At 35.4% G+C, this 24,581-nt stretch overlaps 1 protein-coding gene across 1 annotated transcript in view; it reads right to left on the bottom strand.

Moving 5' to 3' along the window:
- Window positions 1–24,581, bottom strand: part of Tenm1 (teneurin transmembrane protein 1) — a 784,432-nt gene that overhangs the window by 232,862 nt on the left and 526,989 nt on the right. The window contains exons 9-13 of the mRNA XM_075956580.1: window positions 18,654–18,853; window positions 17,246–17,456; window positions 13,052–13,153; window positions 11,363–11,557; window positions 6,964–7,164 (exon numbers count right to left, since the gene is read on the bottom strand). Coding sequence (XP_075812695.1) covers window positions 6,964–7,164; window positions 11,363–11,557; window positions 13,052–13,153; window positions 17,246–17,456; window positions 18,654–18,853 — 909 coding nt within the window. The remainder of the gene's footprint in view (window positions 1–6,963; window positions 7,165–11,362; window positions 11,558–13,051; window positions 13,154–17,245; window positions 17,457–18,653; window positions 18,854–24,581) is intronic.

Raw genomic sequence — 24,581 nt, 5'->3', positions numbered from 1 at the left:
ACTTTAGTTAATTCTACAATGTCACAAGCATAGGTTTTTAAGAATTCTAATTAATATTATCAGAATCACCTCCAAGTTTGTCTGCTGTTTTCAGTGAGTATAAAACTGATTTAAAATAAATTTCCATATAGGTGTTATACCTTGAGCATCATGTTAAATAAGCTGCCATGATTTAATTAGAAGTCTTTTTGTCTTTTTACTGTTAAAAACACCATGTCCATTCTTGTATTTGCAATCTTAGGTTTCTCTTCTGCTTACTTTACTGATTTCTTTTTATTGAAAATACTATATCCTAGTTAGCTTATATGTGAATGGATTTTTCTCTTCAGCAGCATGATGAATGGCTATATGTCAACCTCATAGAATGTGCATTACATTTTTAATAAAGCTTCTTTGTCAAATGGTATCTATGACCCTGTTTTAGCTATAATATTAGAAGGAAAATTCTGTGTATGCATGACTCACTTTTAAAAGGTCTAATCAATTCTTGTAAATTGCAGGAAGTGAAGTGATGTGTTGTATGTCCTGGAGATAGTCAGATGAAAATCTTTTCATCATTGGCATTTTCAATAAAAGGAGAAACTGTCAATGTTTTGAAGCATATGTTGCTTGCACAGTCAAGGAAAGTTTCCTCAGCAACAATTATTATATGAATCCCTTATGACTTTCTCTGCTAATTATCTGTTTTATTAGTTGATTCATATAACTATCCATTAGAGAATACTTAAAAACACAGTAAAACATTGCTATAATGAAAAGAATATATACGTATGTAAATATAAACACATTTCTGTGAGTGTGCATTGTCTTGTGCAGATGTGAATGTTTAAAAGCATCTTCTCTATGTCAGAGTATGAGACTGTTCTTTTACTCTGAACTATTTTCACTTAATATAGTCTCACCACCAACATTATGAGAGTTAAGAGAGTTAATGGACTATATCCATAAACGATTTATAATTGATGTCAATAGTCTAATAGTCAGGATCAAGAATCATAGATTTCAGTATTAGAAAAGGCCTCAAGGGCCTTTTGGCTAATCTACCATTTCACACATGAGGCAGTTGAGACACAAGTAAATTAAGTGTATTACTCAAAGTCACCATGCTGTGAATATATTCATATACACAGACAACTACATCCACAACTACATCAACACTACCATCTCTCTAATGGAAAGAGGGACACATGTCAAAGGATAGTTTTAAAATATATATCTCCTTAACAAAGTCATCTGATATCTTTAGGATCTAACACCCTCTTTGGATGAGACACATGATGATAATACTGCAATTTTTATAAAAAAAATAGTATGTTCAGAAATACCTTAACTGTTATCACTCTATATATTTCTAGATAATTAATCTACTTATATGACATACCTATTACAAGGGTAATTGTAGCAAAGCAAGGGTAAGAGCTGCCCTCTTCATATAAAGGCTCACTTCCATAAAATGTGTTATCTATTATTTGTGAGTAAAGATAGAGTGGCTCAGATCAATTTCATTAATAAAAAAAGATACAGAACTCTACATCCTACTTTTATGCTCCCCTAAGAGACTGTGTCCAGAAGTCAGATTTTACCAAAGAAATATAGTAGATGCATTTTACAATGCTGATCTCAGAGGCCAGGGCCAATACCCTTACAACAGGCTAAATGTATTACTGAGATTTTACAGCAAAGAGTTATGTTTTAAGAGAGCACAATTTGACCTGTGGTATATCCAAATCTAACCCACGATATAACAAGCTTCTATTATATTCCTCTTGAGGTATTTTAAAGACTAATGAGTTAACCTTTTGTGAAGTGTCATGAGACTATCAAGCTAAAAAAGTCCATGTCAAGTATCAATTTAAGGCAGCAAACAATACTGTAGGTAGAAAAATAGACTAAAAATGATCAGCAGATGATTTGCTACAGTCCCCTTGACATCAAAGCAGCATAGTTAACATGCTAACAGCTAAGCAGCTTCATGTACTTGGAAAAGAAAGATGATCAATGGCAAAGAGCATATCCACCTTTGAAATGACACGATCCATTATCAGAATCAGATGCTAAATTGCTTCCTGTACTGAGAACTCTCAATTAAAAGTCTGCACAGTGAGATCATCTCCATGGTTAAATATGCTCTTTGGGAACAACCTTTATAGAGTTCCAAAATCACAGAAGGACTATTCCTACCATGACACTAGAGATTTGGCAAACATTTTCTTTCTCTATTTTTCAATTTAGTCGTTTTATTAGGCAACCTTTTGCTTGAGAGGCTATTGAATTTAGGATCATATCTATCCACCCTTGTGTTTGTGTGAGTGTGAGATGCTTCTAGTGAGGTTTGGTTATTGGGTCTGAACTGAATGAATGTGACATTGGTTCAGGTTTTCTGGACAGAAATATTCCACTCACACACTTGGTGTTTAATGCTCTTCTTCTGTTTTTCAGTAAGCTGACTTACTCAAGCTCTGTCTCTTTGCCTAACTGCTGTCTTATTTGGGTAGATTGGTGGTATGAGGCTGAAAATAAAAACACCATATGAAGCATGATATTAGTAGCTCTGGTTTCTACTTATAAGTTTGAAACTTGCCAGAACTATGACCTTGGGGCAGTTACTTGTTGTTTCTGGTGATCAGTTTCCTCATGAAGAAAACATCTCCATATCTTTCTTGGTCACTGTTTGTCATCTGTCTTGCCATTCCAGACTGCAGTACAGGAATCTTTATTCACTTGTTGGCATATCCCCAGACCATAGCAAATAGCACAGCATTAATAAAAATTCTTTAGTAGGTGAAAACCTACCGAATTTAGTGGTGTTACCATTTATGTAGCATGTTAATAATGTGCAAATCATAATGAGTAAAACACCAGTCTCCATTTATAATCATATAGTTTTTAAGTTCTATTATTTTTGAGACAGAGTCTCACACTGCAATCCTAGCTGGTTTTGAATTCCCTAAATAGTCCAGACTGCTCTTGGTTTAATGCCAATCATCTTTTTTTCTCTGGGAGTTATAGTGTGGGTTAACACATATGGTTACCAAGTTTCACAACCCATATCACCTATGTTCTTCTTTTTTCATATAATTATATTCCTTCAGATGTGGTCATGACAGTACCCTCCTTGAACACCTTGTGCAGGTTAATCTTCATCATCAACTTGACTGCATTTAGAAGGAAACATACTTTGGGCATGTCTATGATGGTCCTTCTAGAAAGGTTGATCTGAACAGGGAAGACTGACTGACCCTGAATGTGGGGGTGGCACCATGTTTTTACTGTTTGGAGTCCTAGACTAAAAAAAAAAAAAAGAAGGTGAACTGAATTTCAGCATTCTACTTTCTCCTGTGTAGTTTGATGTTTTACTCTTTTGGCTTTTTGAGGGGCCCACCACCCAGCTCCCAAATAAATCACACATGAAGGTTTATTCTTAGCCCTACCTTAGCTTGGATTATTTCTTGCCAGTATTTCTTAACTTTAAATAATCCAGACTACCTTTTGCCTCTGGGATTTTTTTCTTTTTTTCTGTATATCTTATTTTCACTCTTACTCCGTGGCTGGCTGAGTGGCTGGCCCCCGATGTCCTCCTCTTTTTTTCTTGGCCATACAGCTCTTTATTAGAATCATGAGGTGTTTTAGATAGGCAAAGAATTACAGCTTTACAGAGTTTAACAAATGCAGCATAAAAAGTCACACACCTTAAAATCATAGTCTACAACACTCCTGACTGCTGACCCATCTCATATTGCTGCCACCAAATCTTCTCTGCCATGATGGAAGGCAACCTCAAGATGTAAGCCAAAGTCTTTTTTTTTCCCCTTAAGTCCCCTTTGTTACAAGCCTTTTCTCTCATGTAATTTTCTTCTTTGCCTGTAGGACTGGAACATGGCATTGCATTTTAGGGAATGCAGGCAAGGTAGTTTGGATAACTGATGTGTCCCCACAGTCTTGAGCATTTGAACACTCTCTGGTTCACAACTGATGGCTGTATAGGAAAATTTTGGAGTATAGCCTGGCTGAAGGAAGTATGTCACTGGAAGCAGAGTTTAAGAAAAAAAAACTTACCTACTTCCTGTTTATACTCTTTGTTCTTTGCCTGTGACTGAAGATGTGAGCTTTCAGCTTGGTGCTCCTGCTGCTATGCCTACAGCTTGTTGTGGGACTCTGATCTCTTGCCAGAATCTTATCCCCATGGAACCATAAGCCCAAATAAACTGTCTTTTTCTTAAATTGTCTTTGTTTTATAGTGTTTCATCACAGCAACAAAAAGTAACTAATACAGCAGGTAAGACCAGAAGGAGAGACTATATATTGAATTTGATATTGATTCCTTTGAAATAGAAATATTTTAATTCCTGGCACTGATATTAGTGGTGTATTAGGAGGAAGTTTATCTAATTGTGAGGAATCATGAAGAACATGAGTGGGATATATGAGGTCCAAGGGAACAAATATTAGATACAGAATCATTCTTTATACTCAATTCACGTTAACAAGTTCTATATAAACAAACAAATACTTTTTCTCATTTCTTGTTGATTTCATTGTGCTTCTGAGTATTGAACCCAGAGCCACATCTCCAATTCTAGAATAAAAGCATTGACTTGATATTAAGGATCCTATCATGGTAAAGCAGTGATGTTCTGTGCAGTTTCTTTCCAACCACTCGGTGCACTCCTATTGGATCATGAGGAAATGAAAATTCCTGAGCATGCTGTGTAAATAAAATTCTTTATGTTCTGGCTCAGTGCTCTTCTCATTGGTGACAGTTTTATCTCCTTTAGCATTCCTGGACTGTAACTAACCTAATGTCCACCAGGTGTGTCGTTTAGATTCATATCTTCCCCCTTTAAAACCTGGCTTTTCCTTGTGCACTCCATAAACATTCACCATTTTTCCAGCATAAATTCAAGTATGAGGCTTTCTTTAATGCTGTCCCTCATTTTAGGGAAATAACATGCTTATGCTTCCTATTCTGTGCTGCATGGCCCTGGATACGGTCTAGTAGTAACGCTTTTTGTATATGATAAAGCAGGTAATGGACTCTTAGATGGTTGTGATTAAGTGCATGGACTGTTCAAGGTCAAACACCTAGCTCAACATGTGTGATACTAGTGATTTCGGTAAGCTAGAGCCTGAATCTGTGCCTCAGTTTCTTCAGCTTTAAAGTAGACACAATGATTGTACTTACAGTGAATTGAATTGAAACATGTGCAACATTTAGGATAGAGACAATACAAATCATTACGTGTTTCCTACAATAAGAATATTAGCATCATATTATATTAAAATTGGAACAGCAGCTCATAATATTACATCTGGCATGTGGAATTATGAAAGGTGTTCAGTTATATGTTGAAAATAAGTTAATAATCAGGCTTTATTATTATGATACATCTCCATAAGTCTAGTCACTTTGATTCTGTCATTCCTTTCTAATGTTGTAAATGTTTCTTTCCTACTGGACTGTAATAATATCCATTTCTGCAAAGATGACATCCATTTTGGACACCTCAATACCCTGACTCCAACAATAATGCCCAGCACATAGATGCTAATGTGTATTTTGTAATCCATAAATGAATAGATTTTAAGAACTGCACTTAGTGACAGTTAAATATCATTTTAATCTTTCCCCCTGCTTCTTTGAGACACTTTATAGCCAGACTAGCCTAAAAGTCGCTAAGCCCATGCTGGTCTTGTAATTAGGACCCACCTTCCTCAGTCTTCTAAGAGCTCGGGTTTCAGGCATACATCACCACATTGGGCTCTCATTTTCCGGCACTTTAAAATTCACTCCTATTTTCCGTATTATTTCAATGTGAGAAAATAAAATTTCAGCGAAATGTGGTTATAATTGTGGTTAAAAGTTATGTTAGAATTATTTATCTTAACAGAGGAATCCTCATGTTTCCTTAGTGTATAATCACAGACTTTAGTTCATATGCTAACTCACTGGTAGCGAAATCCCACAGTGTACTGAAATTTCCTGCTCACCATATGCCATTTTACATCCTCCACAAAATTCACAGGCAGAAGCTTTCCAAGAGCTGTCATTGATTAGCTTATTCATTTAATAAGACTCTTATCTGAAGACAGGAAATATAAAGAATGACTAATTTCTTTCATTGCTTGTAGTTGAGGAGAAAAACACCAGCCATGTGTCCAAATGCCTAAATCACAAGGGCTTCTGTGCTCACTAGCAATGCATATGGGATGGATTTCATAGGATTCAGAGTGCTCTAGTCAAAAAAGATTTTACCTTGAATAAAAAAGATTTTACAATGAATAAAGTTGTAGTTGGTTTTGGTGGGTAGGTTGGATTTTTCTAGATTGAAAGTTAATAACATTTTATGATGAACAAAAGCCATGGAAAAGTAGGGGCATTTAATGCACTTTGGATAAGTAGATCCTACAGATTATGCAAGCAGAGGGAAAGACTGACTCATTAAGCAGAACTAGTTAGCAGGAAGTTTTAATAGTTTGTGGTAATTCTTTGATAAGGAGCTTATCTATAGACAGGAGACAACTATAAAATATGGTTTGATAAGGAACAGGGAAAAGAAACAATGTTGTAGAAATAATATGGTTATATATTAAATAGGGTAGAGTAGTGTTGTTATGTTTTTATGTGATGAGTTTCTCAGTTGAAATGATGACTGAGTTTGTGGAGTTAGATATTTAAAAGAATCTACAAGGGACAAGTTGTATGAAATTTGAAAACTATTGAAATAACTGTAGGAGAACACAAAAAGGGAACAAAGGATACACCATAAGTACCTATCACAGAGAATTATACTGTTGAAACAGTGGAAATAAATGATAGTAAAATACTGAATAGCAAATACCTGGAAACTTACTGTGACTATTGAAGTCATACACTCCAGATCTTGAAATGAGGTGCCTTAAAAAAATGATCGGTTAGACTTTTCAAATAGATGAGAGAGACAGAGAGAGATAAACCCAATGTACCTGTAGAACAGTCAGGTCCTGTCCACTTGGGATCACAGCTGCAAATTCCAGTGTCCAGAAGAAAAGTTCCATGTCCCGAGCACTGCTCTTGGCAGATAGGAAGTGGCGTTTCACAGTTGACTCCTCCCCAGCCAGTAGAACAGTGACATTCTCCTTTAACACAGATGCCATGACCGGAGCACATTGGGTCTAAGCAGTCCTCTGAATACCAGAAACAAAAGAAAAAAGGTAGGGGTGAGAGGGAAGGCTGGTAGAGAACAGGTGCTGGATAATGGAACCGAGATATATTGATTTCCTAGTATTGTATCACTAATGTTGCTTTAATTAGGCAATACCATGACTCATGCAAACATTGTGTTTAAAACAGAAGATTATTAACACTTAAAAATATGGTAGGGTATGATAAAGGTTGCAACCTAAATTTGGAAGAAGAAAATCACACGTATGCTTCATGCAATTCTGAACAGTATGTGATACCCCCACACAAATAAGTGGGTGGACCTGTATGGACACTCAGTAGGAATTTCTCAGCTTTTAAAAAAATGCCTGAGAGTGTTTTGATAAACCATTCTTTATCCTTTCTCAAATTAGAATCAAAGTTGTACTTAATGTGTCTAGGAGTATTTATATAGTTTTTAATTTGGATGACAAGCCATTTGATGAAGTGACTGCTGTTATATGAAATAATAAAATTTACATAAACTTATTGCGACCTCACATTGATTCTTCAGAGGAACCAAAAATGCAGCATTTTTAATTGAATTTTAAAAATTTGTTTCTTTCTGCCTCCTTCTATCAGGCACTGTGACATCACCTTAGAAAAATGTAATTCTATTTGTCTTTGATTCCGTGAGTCTAAAAATGTTTGCCATGTAGAAGGTTGTCTTGTGCTTTCCCCTGACTATTCCATGTTGGATGCGAAGGTTGAATTCTACATTATTTCTCTTTCTATATAAATAATGCTATAATACTTTGTCCTAGTGTTAATTATGCTTTGAAATGTTTTTACAACAGTGGCGATACATTGATACAACCTCCATTAATTTGCAAATCTTACTCTTCGGGTGTAAATTGTTACCACGAAAGTTCTATCATTAGGACTGTTATAATTGTTATTGTTATCATAATTACCCCCATAATCTGAAGGTCATTAAAACAATCTTCTGATAATTGAGATAATCACCAAATAAAATATCTAAATGTATATCTAATTTGTTTCATGATTTGGCATAAGAGGTAAAGTCTAAGGTATAGACTATTTGTAGAAGGACTATTTGGTTATTTTAGAAGACTAGTTATGGCAAAATACAAGAATAATAAATAATAAACAAAATGCCATTAATTTATTCTGACTTTTAAAAGAGATTTGCTACATTCAATTCATGTTTGTTAAGGTGCCTTCCTCGTCCAGAAATCAGGCCACATCCTTTGCAGCAGAAAGTTAGAACTTGCATACCTTGACCAAGGTAAGGGAAGAAACAAACCCAGCTCCTCCCCCTTGTCATTGCAATAATAGTTTATAGTCCTACATAGCTAGTTTCTCCATGTTTCTTGTCACACAGGCTAGGCTCAGCTAAATTTTATGTTGTAAACTCTGGAAAGCTGTAAAATTCAGATTTTTTTTTCAGAGGATTTCTGAAGGCACTCTTTGTTTGTAGGTCCCCACCACACAGAATGGTGTACATAACAGCTGTGTTTCTTATTCTTTCATGTCAAGCTATCCCTCTCAAGGTTCTCATGATGCTCTTTCCTACAAAAATGCCCAGTCACAGCTCCACATGGTTTCCAGGGAGGATTTCTCTCCTAACAAAGCTCACTCTCTGGGTTAATTGCTATCACTTTCTTTCTTCATGACTAGAAATTCTTGTTCTAAAGATGTTTACATCATAAAAGTCATACTTAAATCAGAGGAATGAAACCATAGGCCTAGAGATGGCAAGGGTAGAGGAAATGAGGTGTTTGTAAGTACGTTGCTGATTGGGAGCAAACTGTGAAACCATGTGTTCTCTCATATAGCTATCCTCCTGGGTATGGGAAGTAGACAAGATTGCCAGGCAAAAATCGGGATCTTAAGGGTGGGGTGGGAGGGGGGTAAGGGGAGATGGGGAGAGAAAAGTGAGAAGGGTAGGATGGGGAGAACTTGGGGCAACGGGATGACTGGAATAAAGGAAGGTTGGATAGGGGAGCAGGGAAGCACATATCTTAATTAAGGGAGCCATCTTAGGTTTGGCAAGAGACTTGGACCTAGAGGGGCTTCCAGGTGCCCAAGGCGAGGTCCCCAGTTAGTTCCTGGGGCAGCTGAGGATAGGGAACCTGAAATGATCCTATCCTATAGCCATACTGATGAATATTTTGCATATCACCATAGAACCTTCATCTGGCGATGGATGGAGATAGAGACAGAGACCCACACTGGATCACTGGACTGAGCTCCCAAAGTCCCTATGAGGAACAGAAGGAGGGAGAACATGAGCAAAGAAGTCAGGACCAAGAGGGGTGTGCCCACCCACGGAGACAGTGGGGCTGATCTATTGGAGCTCACCAAGGCCAGCTGGACTGTGACTGAAAAGGCATGGGATAAAACCGGACTCTCTGTATATGGCGGACAATGAGGGCTGCTGAGAAGCCAAGGACAATGGCACTGGGTTTTGATCCTACTTCATGTTCTGGCTTTGTGGGAGCCTAGCCAGTTTGGATGTTCTCCTTCTTAGACCAGGATGGAGGGGGGAGGACTTTGGACTTTCCACAGGGCAGGGAACCCTGACTGCTCTTCAGACTGGAGAGGGAGGGGGAGAGGAGTGGGGGGAGGGGGAGAGGAGTGGGGGGAGGGGGAGAGGAGTGGGGGGAGGGGGGAGGAGTGGGAGGCTGGGAGGAGGCAGAAATTTTTTTTCCTCAATAAAAATAAATAAATAAAAATAAAAGGAACTGCTGCTACTTAGCTCCAGATATTGTGGGCCTAGTCTCCAGACGCTCTAGTATTCAAGAGAAGCAAGAATGGGGATCTTCAATGTGACCCTTCTCTATTTTGAAAAGTTAGCAACTAAATCAGTCAATAGAAACAATGACCACATTATGTCTGTAAACAAAATCTATCCATAGCCTGATTCAGCTTATACATTCTTCATATGTGATCTAAGAATTGAAATTTTTCTACTGTATTTGTGAAGCTTATGCCATTAAATATGATAAGCATTATTCCATATTATTTTGGCTGTTTTACATATTTCCGTAGAGACCAAGTAAAAGGCTAATTTAAGCTAAACTCCTTTTCAGCTGCGTATGAAATTCAAATCAGGATAGTCTAATGAATTGGGTTACATGATTTTCATGTCAAATTATAGATGTGTTAGATATCACTCACTGTTAACCGTGTCTGATTCTATACAGCATCCGACTCTATACTTACATATAGTGATAGCATGATTATCATAAAAATGTATTTTAAGATGTCTTAGGAAGTCCAGTGCCTTGTACAGGAATTCACTGGAACAAAGTCTTTACACCCCTATACTACTGCCACTGATGGGAGGTGGAAAGCTAAAATCTTGCTTGTTCATGGAGCAGAATGAGATTAAACCCTTTAGAATGCTGTGTAATAGTCATAATGAGCGATCTTTAAAAAGCAATTACAGTGCATTTTCAGCAGCCCCTTTCCTGAATAACAGTTGTGATGAGATCATCTCCCATGGTAATGGTTTAATAATATTTCTGAAATCAGTCTTATTTGAAAATGTGGCATGAAAATGGTCTGATTACTAGTAAACTTATTTTCCAATATGTCTGTTTAAGTGATAAAACTATAGCCATCTCAAAATATTGTTTTCTAAAGACTCCTTTGGGGTGAATTTAATACAAAGACTCTTCTCTGAACTCATTAGTGGTAAGCCTGATGGTTTAGGCATTGAGGTCAAGTTTCAGCATGAGGTATGTAAGAATAGATAAATAATAGTGATAATTACAAATCACATCCAAAGAAAACATTTGCAAGATGGCTCCAAATGTGTTTACATCATTATTTTTATGTCATTCTTTAAATGCAATGCTTCATTATGCAGTATAATGCACTCTGTATTAGTGAAAATATATGAATTAGCACCTAACATAATCAATATGGAATTTCTCACGTTAGAAAACAGTATTAGAAATTAGGAGAAAAGATACCACTTTTGCATTACCACTTTGCAGGTGTCATAGAAACAGTCGCATGTATTCTGTGAGGCTTCCAGAAGAGACTTGAGCTTCCCTGACCTCAAACCTTTGCTGTGTGTTCCAAGGGCATGTCGAACATCTACTGTTTGCAAAAAAGAGGGCTTGTCTCTCTACTAGTATTACAGAATGACACTGTGGACAATCCAGCGAGAGAATAGCCTGAAGCAATATATTGAAATGGGGCTCTGACCTTCTTCACATATTTCTCCTTTGTATCCGGGAACACAGATGCAGACTCCCATGATGCAGGTGCCGTGGCCAAAGCACGTTGGGTCGATGCATTGTTCTTCTGGAACATCACACTCAGGTCCTTTCCAGCCATTCCTGCAGACGCAGTGGCCTTTCTCATACTCCCCATTGCCTCCACACAGCACTGGGCACGAATCTAAAGGTTGGCAAATAAACTTGTTGTTACAATCCTTTCAAAAATCTCACAAGAATAATCCTATTCTGGCTCTAGTATATTATTTCTGGCAAAGGTAATAATTTTTGTCTTATTCTTTATTAAATAGGCTTATGATAATGATTACAAGCAGAATTTTCCTTCTATCGAAGTGGGGTAAAGACAAATTACGAAGATTTCCAAAGTGGAGGAAAAATACTTGTTTTTGATCTTATTACAACTTCAAACTATTATCACTGCTACTATTTTAAACTAAGGGTTTTCTCTCTTAAATGTTTTTTTATTTCCTCAAATACATGTATACTATTTTTGGAAAGCAAAATGTGCATTAAAATCTAATAAATAGGGTGCTATTCACATGAAAAGGTCTTATAAAGGCTGTACAAACAGATACGTAGAGAAGATCTTCAACAGACTTTTTACTAGAACACCTATTCTGCTGTGTCCCTGTGTGTGTTCACTTTAAATCCATGAGGTTTTGACGGCAGTGCTCACATCTTCTGTTTTTCTTATATGTCTTTTAAAATACAAAACCCTTCTCCTCCATTTCACAAGATCTGTTATGGTGCAGGGAACCTAGCAACTGCTTTAGAATTCTCTATTGAATGGAATTTAATCTAAATGAACAGAGGATTTTTTTCCCCCGAAGAAACCCGAGATTAACCAAGCAGACCAGAAACTTTAAGACTACACTGAAAATGAAAAGGAAGCGTGTGCAAAATGATAACTCCAATTCTAGAGGAATGCATGGTCCAATTTATCTAAGGCTTTTCAAGAATTAATTAAACTATGTGCAAGCACATGAAACAATAAAGATTGCTAAGTTTAACTTTTGAATTTTCATTTCTTTCTTTATAAACTACATATCCATTTAGTGATTCATCACTACTTCAGTTATGATGGTATTATCAAATACTAACTTTTCCTTTTATACTCAGACTGTTATGAATTGCTTTATAAAAGAAATATAAGCAGTACACTGTAGTTGGCTCAGATGATCTAGGTTCAAATCTCAGCTGGTACTTAATCTTACCTACGTCCTTAACTATTCCTTCTGAGGTTCTTTCTTTGCTCATCGAATAGGGCTAATAGCGGACCTACTTCATAGGACTATTGTAGGAAAGAGGAATTAAAAGAGGCGATGAGAAGTGTTTAGAATGCAGCTGGCATACTAAGTGCTCAGATTTTGGTGACAATTGTTGGGAGAGCACTGCCAGTGCTTTTGTTGCTATGGCCATTATTACTACAACAACGATGAGTTCTTCAATAATGGGTCTCTAAAACAGTGTTTTTTAACCTGTGGGGCATGACCCCATGGGGGGTCACATATCAAATATTTAAATTGCAATCCATAACAGTAGCAAAATTACAGTTAGAATGTAGCACACAATATGAAGTACTGTGTCAAAGGGTTGCAGCATTAGGGAGGTTGAGAACCCCTGCTCTAAAACAGTAAGAATCACAGCACAACATTACCTCTAGCACAGTCAGGTCCAAGAAATCCTGGGAAGCAATGACAATGTCCAGAGATACACTCTCCATTTCCATTGCAGTTGGTTGAACAGTCATCCATTATTTCTATTAATATAAAAAAGAGAGAAATAAACCCATATTTAGGCTAGAGATCAGATGTTTTAAGGGTTTCAGGAATTCTTTGTCTATAATAATCTTGTCCTCTGCTGTCTGAAATGAACTTATTGCTCAAAATTAGGGATAAAGACTTTTGCATGATGTCATATGCAGTAGATTATTAAACATGCTTCTCAATTTAGTGAACTGACTTTTTAAGAGAAGAACGAAAGCTATCTCATCTCTAAAGTGCATTAAAGGTCTACATAAATTGTATTCTTAAGAAGCATTTATGATAAAGCTTAAAAGGTATGAGAATTATAACATTTCTCAAAAGCAAAAAATACTTTAAAAAATGTAACTCATAAGACAAAGACTACTGTACTTTTTATACTTATATTGTACCAAATAAGGTTTCTTCTATAGCAAAGTGGACTATTTAATATAGTATCTTGACAGGTTAAATACGATAATCAGTAGTCCATTTTCATTAATAAGTGACAATGGCATGCTTTTAAAGTAAGTGTTCATATTAAATTTACCACCACTAAAAGCATTTGAACCTGAGTATTTTATTGAGAAATGTCTTCTTGACTGTAAATGCTTATCAGTTCCCTGCCACTAATTTTTTCATTCCATTTTTACAAAACAGTTTTCAGTGGAATTGAGAAGGCTTTGAAGGTACCCATAAAGTTGTACAGAAAATAAATTTATATAACTTTTCTGAAAAATAATGCTTTACAAATGTCAGTCTTTGAAGATAACTTTAATTTTTGTAGTTTGCAATTATATTTGAGTCTAACAATGATTAACCCGCAGTCCTATAAAAGATAATGTTTTTCAATGTGTCATCCGTTGGTGTGGTATATGTGTGCTTGTTATATTTGGTTTTTATCTATTTGAAAAATAAATTGACATTGTATAGGAATGGACGAAGTAAAGATATGGAAGAACTTAGGAGAAGGGAAGAATATAATCAAAATATATTTAAAGCTAAAACTTACTTTAAATAGTAAAAATACAAAAATTCCATAATTAACAATCTTTACCTCAGAGTCTTCCTATCTTCTCTTTATCTCTTTCCTTCCTTCTTTCTCTCTTTTAAATTCTTACCTATTAAAACCATTTCACTGACTTTTCCATTTTTAATTTAAAAAACCCTCCTTCACCAGGAAAAACATTTCTAATAAAAAAAAAGAGAAATTCTAGGAGGTGGTCCTGGTATCTTTGCTTGGATGATGAGAGTCTGTAATTGCAGTGAAGGTTAAGAAATGATATTTGTGTAACTGTGGCCTATGAAGCCCTTGAATAAGTAGAATCATTGTGTGACACCAAAAGATGGATTCCTGGACTTTAGTTCTGAATCTCCTGAATCTGGTCTAAGAGATCTTGTCCAGCAATCGCCAATCTCCCAAGCACCCTATGTGAATCTGTAGGTACTCCCACATTAAAGCATTGAGATCAATGTACTTTAATTCCTTTACTACATATTTAGAGATCTTATGGCTGATGTGTTGGAGTTTTTCCATTGGCAGAATAAAGACAAGAAAATGAAAATGGGATGGACACATTTTAGACAATCTTTAAAGAGTTTGGAATGGATTTAGAGGCTGCATGGATTATAAACAAGACAATCATTAGTTTGACTATGAAGTATATAAGTCCCCTTTACTGTTATTAAGATAAGGTATAAAAACCTAAATAAATGTTTATTCTTTAGGGTAAATGATTTATATGCTTTTCATTATTTGGGGGGAAATTTATTTGAACTTAATTTTTGTTGTTTTGTCTATTTTATTTTAGGTATGAGTGTTTTACCTACATATATGGATGTGTATCATGTGTGTACCTAGTGTCTTTGGAGGTCAAACAACTACATATCCTACAACTGGAGTTATGGTTGGTTGAACCACCATGTGGGTGCTGGGAATTTAACCCGATTCCTCTGCAAGAGCAACAAGTGCTTCTAACTGTTAAGTCATATCTCCAGCTCCCTTGAACTTTTTTTAATGGAGCGAGGAGGGAAATATATCTGTTCCTTCTAATATTAAACAAGTAGAAAAGTAAAGGTACTGACTTGCACGTGCAAAAGGAAAATACACTGTTTCATATGAAACTGATAGTTTGATATCTGGATGATAAGACTATCTCTGAAAGGTGAAATTCCTTTGGGCATGAAATAAAGTGAAGGTAAACAGTCCCAAGCATGTTTAGGATCTACTCACTTTTGACAGGTTAATAACTTGATTAATATTTATAATTTGAGATGAGGGATTAAATTAAAAGGAATAGAGAAAATATTCACAAATATTTTGTATCTTCTAATTTCTCCAAGTCAGCCTGTCACAATTTAATGGCAATCATCAAAATTGCATTCCGATTTTTTCATTACCATGAATTTTAAGGACATACTCTTAGTGACAAAATAGTGATGTTACTGAAAATGTATCATTTTCCTAAGTTAACAAAAATATGTATTTTGAAGATGTAAGATCAATGGAGTTCATCTTAGTATGATTTTTATTGCTTTTCTCATTATTTTAGAGGAAAAACTTTAACGGTCTTATGGCTAGAATACTGTTTTCTACTCTTTCAAGGTCTTCGGCATCAAGTAAAAATAGAATCTAATTGTTATCAGGAGCAGATGGTCTATCTATTAACAGTCAACACATCTTCCTAAACATATGGCTGAACAGGTTAGCTAAAGGATAAAGTGGTAGAGAGTTGTGTAGGAAACTGACAGCTGTAAAAGATTTTCTCTTCTTTTAAAGGCATGTGTTTTATGAAAATTCAAACCATCTGATGCTCCATCTACAAGTTGTTTACCCTGAGGACTCCCAAATTGCTAAAGAGCTACGCTTTCTTCACACAAAGAATCAGGGGAGTGAGTTTACTGAGAAAGCATGTCAAAAGACAGAGATGCTTCAGACTAAGGAGGGTGATGGTGAAGAAGAGTGTTATAGGCATTGCATTTAGAAAGACCATACTTTAAAAAGCTATGGGCACACTGAAATAACCATTTGATTATCAGACCCAAAGAAATCGGAAGAACGGTAATGACTCAAGTTATTGTTCTTAGTATTCTTCTTCTCTAAGGATTCTTAGTTTGTATTTTAAAGTCTTAGTGGTTCTAGAATCAATTGTTTTAAATAAATATATCAATTCCAGTCTTTCTATTTTAAGAAGGATTTATTTATTGTTATTTTATAATCAAACCATTTAACAGAGTCTTTAGTTCCGATCTTCTTTTCTCTCACTGGGGATAGAACTTTGGGAATCTGTTACCAAACTACATCCCTAGACTCTTTTCTATATTAAGGTAAATACTCTCTGGGTTTGCCAATACTGACTTTGAATTTACTTTTTTAGCTCATGCTGACCCTTAACTCACAAACCTACATGCTATGTCACTGGCAGTATAGAAGAAAGCTATATGGTTCAGTTCAACAGGGATACTTTTGCTTTTAAGCTTTCCTATGAAGTTGTACATTTATATAGTTTTCTAAAATAATATTATCCAGATAATATTTTCGTTAAGAACCTATAGTCCCTCTGAATGTGGTTGACAGTTGCATGGCTGTGATAGACTGGGGAGCACTAACAGTGGTACCAGGATTTATCCCTACTGCTTGAACTGGCTTTTTGGGAACCTATTCTCTTTGAATGGATACCTTGCTCAGCCTAGATATAGTAGGGAGAGCCTTGAACCTTCCCCAAAGCAATGTGCCTTACCCTCTCTGAGGAGTGGATTGGGGTGGGGTGGGGTGGGAGGGTATCTGAAAGGAATGGGAGGAGGGGAGAAACTGGGAACTTGGACTGGTATGTATAATGAATAAAATTGTTTTCTTTCTTAATAAAAAAGATATAAAGGGCTGCATGACAAATGTCCAAAAATATCGGCAAGTTCCGGAGAGTTTTAAAAAAATCTTACCCAATATTTTAATGAGAATGAGAACAAAAATAAAATGTTACTCATGGTGACATTTAGTGACTAGTGACTTTAAGGTAGATGGAACAGTTTGTATGAGTAATGAAATACTTTTTCCACCAGTGTGTTCAAGAGAGATGCTGTGAATTAAAATAACAGCCAAGGCAGCTTACCAATTGCTGTAGTTAGCACAAATACTTGTTCCATCTTTTTTCCATCATTGTAAAATGCCAGATACCAAGGTCCTTGGTCCATATACTCTATGAAACCTGTCTCCTGAAGGGATGTTAAGATCAGATTCCTTGGGGAGTGCTGGATGTCGTCAGAGCTCTTGGAGTCTTGTTTTACCAGTTGTTTGCCATCCATTAACTTCACAAAATCAAACTGGAACAAACAAACACAACTGTGAGCTTGAACTATTTTTTTACTTCTGGGCATATAACCATGCTTAACTCTCACATATTCCGTGCTTTGAGAGTTAACAATTCTTAAGTATATTTGATGCCAAAGACATTTGTTAGGTTTGAAAATTGTTTTACTACACGTACAAATTTTGTGAACTTCTCAGCTTGGGAATGTTCAAAGTCAAAATTGATTAAAAGCAAACCTCTAAGAAATAGACACAATTTTGAGTCTTATGTATGAGATCTTGACATTTTAGCAAAGTATTTATCTAAGAGTAGATATTTGATAACTTATTCTGCTCAGAAATGTGACCTTGTCAGCAAATTTAAAAGGTTTTTTTTACGGTTTTAGAAACACAAATAAATTATAAATGACAATATTTATCACAATTTACTCCCTTTGTCGGTATGTATTTAAATATTTAAAGTCCAGTCTTTCTCCCTAATCATTTGGTGAACACATTGTTTTACACTTTCCTATGTTTGGTGGTTCATTTTTGAATGGCATTTCACTATCTTTGACTTGGCCAAAAATTAAAAGTTTTGATGCTAGTCATCACTTTTGGTGGATATATGGAGTGAGTATTTAGTGCTTTTAAACTACTTATATAGAGCAGCATTCCTGGTAAATTAAAGCAGAAAAGAAATAAGCTTAACAAACACATGAGAAATATGATATCCAAGGTTTATGAATGGGCCATGGAAACTGCAGAGGTTTTACATATCTGAATTCTTGTAACGTTTACAGGAATTGCTTGTTGAAAGAATTCTGTAGGTAAGATACCATCTACTTAAGAAAATATCTGTCGCTACCTTCTAGTTGATGTGCATTCTGTGACTGGTATAACAGCAAAAGGATTGATGGTACCACCTTTGGAGCTGAGTAAGATGGGAGGACTAGAGACGGTCACAATGACCTTTCCTTTGGAATTGGGAGATCAAGTTTAAAGAATGTTTTCTTCAACCATCTTTCCTGAATATGTTCTGCTAAATGCCATTTTTTTATTTCTACATACGGTGTTTTCATTACAGTATTATGAATCTGAATATTTATTTGTTAAAAAGATTTTTTTGCCTTCATCTTTGACTCCTACAGTATTCACAAATCACAACATTTGAACTGCTTGATATAGTACCCTCTAAAAAGATTTAAGAAAATACTTATTATATCAAATACCTGAGTGTGTGTAGGAGGAATGTTTCTTCTGCCATAAATTCCCAGTAGAGAGTCCTTGGCTAAAGAAATATTGAATTTCAGATATATAGGATGGTGGATAGTAATCTGGAAACGCCAGAATAAGCCCGGTGGAATGGTCTGCATGACCTGTGCTCCAATGTCAACTTCTCCAGTATCAATTGCTCGTCCCTTCTGAAACACTGGTTTTAAAAAGAGAGAATTATACATATTATTCATCTTAATTTATAAAGCAATGCTTTTTTCTTTTTCAAGAACAGATGTGTCAAAACAACTCACTTTTCTTCCTCCTATCTTTCAAGCTCTTGCTCAAATTAAATATAATCTAAGGGATCTTTTCTGGCCAACTATTATGCCAGTTTCTCCGCTGAACTCTTGTTCCACTGATTTTGTTAAACACAATTACATTTAAGCATTTACTGAATATTATCTTGATAACTGCAGGAGTTACAAAGATTAGTAAGATGCAGTTCTTCCTCTCACTGAGTTTTGAAAATCATGGAGGAAATGGGACAAGTATAAAAGCAACTACATGGTAAAGGAAATTAACTGCTATCAGTATTCAAAGAAAGGAAAATTATTTTGTTTAAGGGATATCTTTATCCCCCTTTTCATGCTCTTTTTGTCTTTTATTTTCTCATAGTAATTTACATTCCAACACACTGCATATTTTATTTATACATTACATATTACCTATTTTCCCAGCATATAAGGTAAGTATTTTAAGAACAAGGGCTGTGGCTACATTGTTCATTGCTTTATTCTCAGTATATAGACAATATATGTGAATGTATGAAAAGATTACATATATATTAATGATCAGTATATAATTATTTAATGAATGGATTGATGAGTCATAAAAAGGTAATTAGGGGAAATGACATTGAATATGAGTTTTAGAAGGAGCAGAAGTCTTCAACATAGCTATGGAAAAGATGTTAGAACACGTAAAGGGAAGCTTGCACTAAAGCAGAGTGCTGTAATGTGGTGATCTTACAGTTGTGGAATATGCATATATAAGAAGAATTCTGAATAGAGTTGGATAGAAATAATGACATATTGTCTATATTGTCTTGGGAACCATTCAGAAGGATTTGATTAGTAAAGCTAATAGAGAATAGTAAGAATATCTGAAAAAGTCATAAGGAATCATATTATTAACTATTTATCTAATGAATACGTACCATACATGTAATTCTCTGTATTAATATGCATATACAGTTTAAATCACGTTTCTCATCTGAGTTAACAACGTTCCCCACAAGTAAGAGAGATGATTTAACAAAAAACCCAATACCAGGCATGAGAAGGCCTCCTTTGAGTTGTTGGTTTGGGTTGTTAAAGAGATTTCCAAAACATACAGCTTGTTGCTACTGCTCTTGCTTGCCCCCAAGAGGTGAAACATAAATCCCTATTCCAAAGACACCATGCATTTTGAACACAGGGCTCAAAGATTGGAAATGAACTGAATGCCTCTTCCCTGAGGACTAACTTCCATAGAACTATAAGGTGCCATCCAAGCTTCCAAAGGAGGGTGGCAACCAGCAGTCCTATGCAGCTATGACACCTATCAACCACAACAGTATCCTGCATGAAACAAAAATGCCAAGTGCAGTAGTGGCATACACATCTTGGCAATAACCAACAGGCTTTAAGACTATTCAACAAGAGGAATATCATATCTGGTACTGAAAATATGGCTAAATGCCCAAGTCCAGTCATGCCATGGATCTTTGAGGAGATCCCAAGACCACTGTTTTACTAAACCAGCATAATCTCTAACTACATTATAAATACCAAAGTGTAGTCCTTACTTCACATTGTGGCAACTTCTCTTTGCAACAGACAGAGGCTATTATAGCAAATAACCATTCAAAAATGCATGGTTGTCCTAACAGATATATCTACAAAACACACACACACACACACACACACACACACACACACACACACACACACGTCTAAGACTCAGGGAACACTACAAAAGAGGGTGTAGAATGATTCAAAAAGCAACAGAACCCGGGAGTTTGCTGTGAGACTGTGTCTTTTAGTAAGGTCAGTATCCTGAATTACTTTGTGGGTCTCCAGGTTACCTCTGACCAAGAACTGGAAGAGGGATATATCCCATACCTTTCACTGAGATTTTTATTTGGTAACATTTGACTCTTGAAAGGATCCTTATTGTGTAGGTTATTAATTTAAAGACCAATTTATTTAATGCCAACTGAAGTCTTCCACAGGTATCATTAAAATTTTTTAATAGAGGAAAGGCCTAGGGTTCAGCTCAGAGGTATGGTGATTTCTCATAATGCACAATCTTCAGCAAAGATTCACCCACCACCCAGACTGGAAAGGTTTGGATGTATTAGATATTCTAATCTTGAGGCAGAATGTAGGAAGGTGTTAGAGGGAGACACAAGGACAATATAGGGAGTACACATTGTTGATTCAGGTGAAATGGCACAAATACTTGAATTTAGGGGAAGCACAAATAACTTCTGTAGGAAAAGTACATTTCAGTGAAAAGTAATTTAGTTTAAATGGAAAGTAGGAGAAAGACATGAGAACAATACAGAAGATTCTGAAGCCATGCTTGTCAGACATTAATGTGACTGAGCAGTCTTCTAATACTAGCATTGAATGAGTGGGTTTAAAGTGAGACACTTTCACAGGATTCCAAGTGATGCCTGTGTTGCATCATGCACTTGTCAATACCTGAGAAGTGATAGTAATAGTTGTGAACACAAAGGGAGTGTTAAACTGACACCATGATTGTGAGTTTGGATAATTTGGATAGTACTAATAGCCAAGTATCTGAAACCCAGAAGTACTTGGTTTGTGAGGGCAAATGTTTAGTTTGCACGAGAATAGCTTTATTTGATATGATAGCTTAATGTATCTTTTTATGGAATACGATGTCATGTGGTAGTGGGGAGGGAAGGAATAGAAAAGGAGGAAAGGAAATTGGTTTGCTTTCATTTTAAACAAGGAGGATTATACCTCAGGAGGGAAAATTGAATTTGGCCTCACTTCATTCCATCTTTATAGTTTTCAGACATCAGCTCTGTCTCCATACCACACAGTTTCAAAACACCCATGGTCCCTGTCCTTTGTGTTCACCTTACAGAAAATTAGCAGCCCATTAAGAAACACACCTGCAGTGACTTTATTCATAGGCCAATGCTTGCAGCTTTTAACTCCCTAAAATACCTACATTATTTCTTTTTGTGTTAAGGCCAAGAGTAATAACTATTTTAAGAATGGTCACTGTTAACTGTTAATAATAGATTTCAAATGCAATTTTGAGCATAATTATGTATTACAGGACACATAATTTTGTGAAATTGACATTTCTAATAAAACATACCCTTTGAGATAATAAATGACCAACCGAGTACCTTATTTTTCACTGAAAGTTACTTTTTTTCTAAGTAAGACAGAACAATTTGGTTCCCAAAGGATTGATAATAAATTTAACTCTTAAGGTTTAAGAGCCAAGAAGTATCTTCATTGGGCAAGAGATTAATAGACCATATTTATGTGAACATTTTTGCTCTCAACTTAAAATTCAGTTTATCCAACTGTTATCCTCATTAGAAGTTTTTTTTAATCACTTCTTAAAATGCACCATTTGGTCATGCAAACAATATTATAAACATAAAACAATTCAAAATGGTCTAGGGTCAACCAATAAAATCTTTAGGTTTCATGAATACTCTTTAACTAACCAATCTGCTGATTTTTTAAAACTGCAAAAACTGGTTGGGGATATTAAATTTTATATGGATGACTGACCTAATATTACAACTTCTCTTTCTGAACTGTATAAACATCAAGCATTATATAATAATGCTACTTTAATGTTATTTATTAAATCAAAAGATGATGTGGGATTTCCATCTGTTTACCATTGGTTAATAAAGAAGCTGCTTTCAGCCAAAGGCTTAACAGAATATAGCCAAGCTGGAAAAGATACAAAGAGAGAATAGGCAGAGTCAGGGAGAAGCCGTGGAGCTGCCAGAGGAGAAAGATGCAAGTTGCCAATTGGAATCTTGCTGGTAGGCCATGAGCCTACCAAAATAATAGAAATGAGTTAATTGAAGTTATAAGAGTTAGCTAGCAATATGCTTAAGTGATTGGCCAAACAATACTTCAGATAATATAGTTTCTGTGTGTTTATTGCAGAACAAGACAGGACAGCAACCTCAGCTAACAAAAAGAGGCTTGTGAAGATCTGTTGTTGAAGTTACCTGGTTATTATCATCACTGTACATCTAGAGTACATATGCATCAATAATTCATGAAAATAATTTTAGGAGAAGACGATCTTCCCCTTTAAAAGCTTAAAGCTAATATAAGGTATGTGAATAGAGATAAAATATATAAACAAGTGGACCATAATTTCAATAAAAAGTGAGAAAATAATCTAGGTATGATATTTTCATATTAGAGAAGAGAGATTCCCCCAGGTGGGAAATTTCCAAGACTCTAATCTTTTAGAATTTTGTGCATCAGAAAGAGACATATGTTCCTGTTGGCAACTTACACCATTAAATAACCTTCTCCATTTTATTATCTTTCAAATTGGTTATGGATTACGAGGTCATTTATTTCATTTTTAACGGTGTAACTCACAAGAGGGGGAAACTAGAAAAAATATTGAAACAATTCAAACTGTGGTTTTTATGAAAATCCAGCTTGATTAATAAAGGCAAAAGAAAATACTGAGCAAACTTAGCACAGAGTCTGATTCTAATACAAATTACAAACAACATAATAAAAAGCTATACTATTGCAGTGTTTGTGTTTCAATGATCATTTAATCACTACTTTTGCTGAAGCATATCAAAAGGATCAAGAAGAGCATGCTCTCTAGTAACAGAATGCTTTTCTTTGTACACATGGGGAATGAAATGCAGAGAGCCCTGAATCATATCATACTGTGCAGTACTGTAGTTATCACAGTCTTACCAATATCCACCAATTTAGTTTGAGCTAAACACTCTCTTTATAGGTTGCAACACAGGCATCAACTGCTGAGCAGGAAAAATGAAAGGCAGATAAGCTATGTTCAAGGATGGCACACTAAGTGAAAGTAGCTTCGTTCGACAAGAAAAGGTCACGCTACCTCGAAGGCAAAAAAATAGGGCATGAAATTTATGATGGACATGGTTTGCAGCGACTGTGTCATTTCAACCAAGGTTTTAAATACCTAGCCTTATACATGAATGCTAACAATATGATTATTATGAAAACTGGTTTATAAATGTAGGGTAATAACTACATTCAGGACATAATGTGTGTATTTTTATTTTACTTAATATGCCATGAAAGATTTTAATTCTATTATGATTCGGTACAAGAAAATCAAAACCCAATCAGACATTGGCACATGATCAGACATGTGTTCCCTAAAAAGAGTCATTATATAAGTTCTTCATATAAAAATGACTAGGTACTGTATTTATATTAACAGAAACATAAATGTTTTATAAAGGCATTTACGAATTCCCTAAAAAGTAGCTAAGCATTGTAGCCCAAGGAAAAGAATCATATACTAAAAAATATTTATTTTTTATTTTATCTTATTGTATATTTAACATCTTGAAAGGAGCTCAATTGCTCATATTGCATGTGACATGATTTAAGTATCATATTTATGGTATTTCAATATATATAATCTCACATTAATAAATTCTTGTGATTTAGAATATTAGTTCTTAGAGAAAAAATGAAAGCAAATAAATTTTATTTCCCATAATCTAAAACCTTGAAGATATCAAATGAAATGGCCAAAATCTACCATTTCTATCCACGTAGCTTCATTTATTTTTTCCATGATCTGTTGAAATAGAATATAATAATATTATTATACTTCTTTGTTTTTAAAACCTTTGGCACTGATCTTAA

The sequence above is a fragment of the Microtus pennsylvanicus genome, chromosome X (assembly GCF_037038515.1).
Source record: "Microtus pennsylvanicus isolate mMicPen1 chromosome X, mMicPen1.hap1, whole genome shotgun sequence".
NCBI classification, from domain to species: domain Eukaryota; kingdom Metazoa; phylum Chordata; class Mammalia; order Rodentia; family Cricetidae; genus Microtus; species Microtus pennsylvanicus.
The sequence above is the reverse complement of the archived record's forward strand: the minus strand, read 5'-3'. Positions and strand labels throughout refer to the sequence as shown.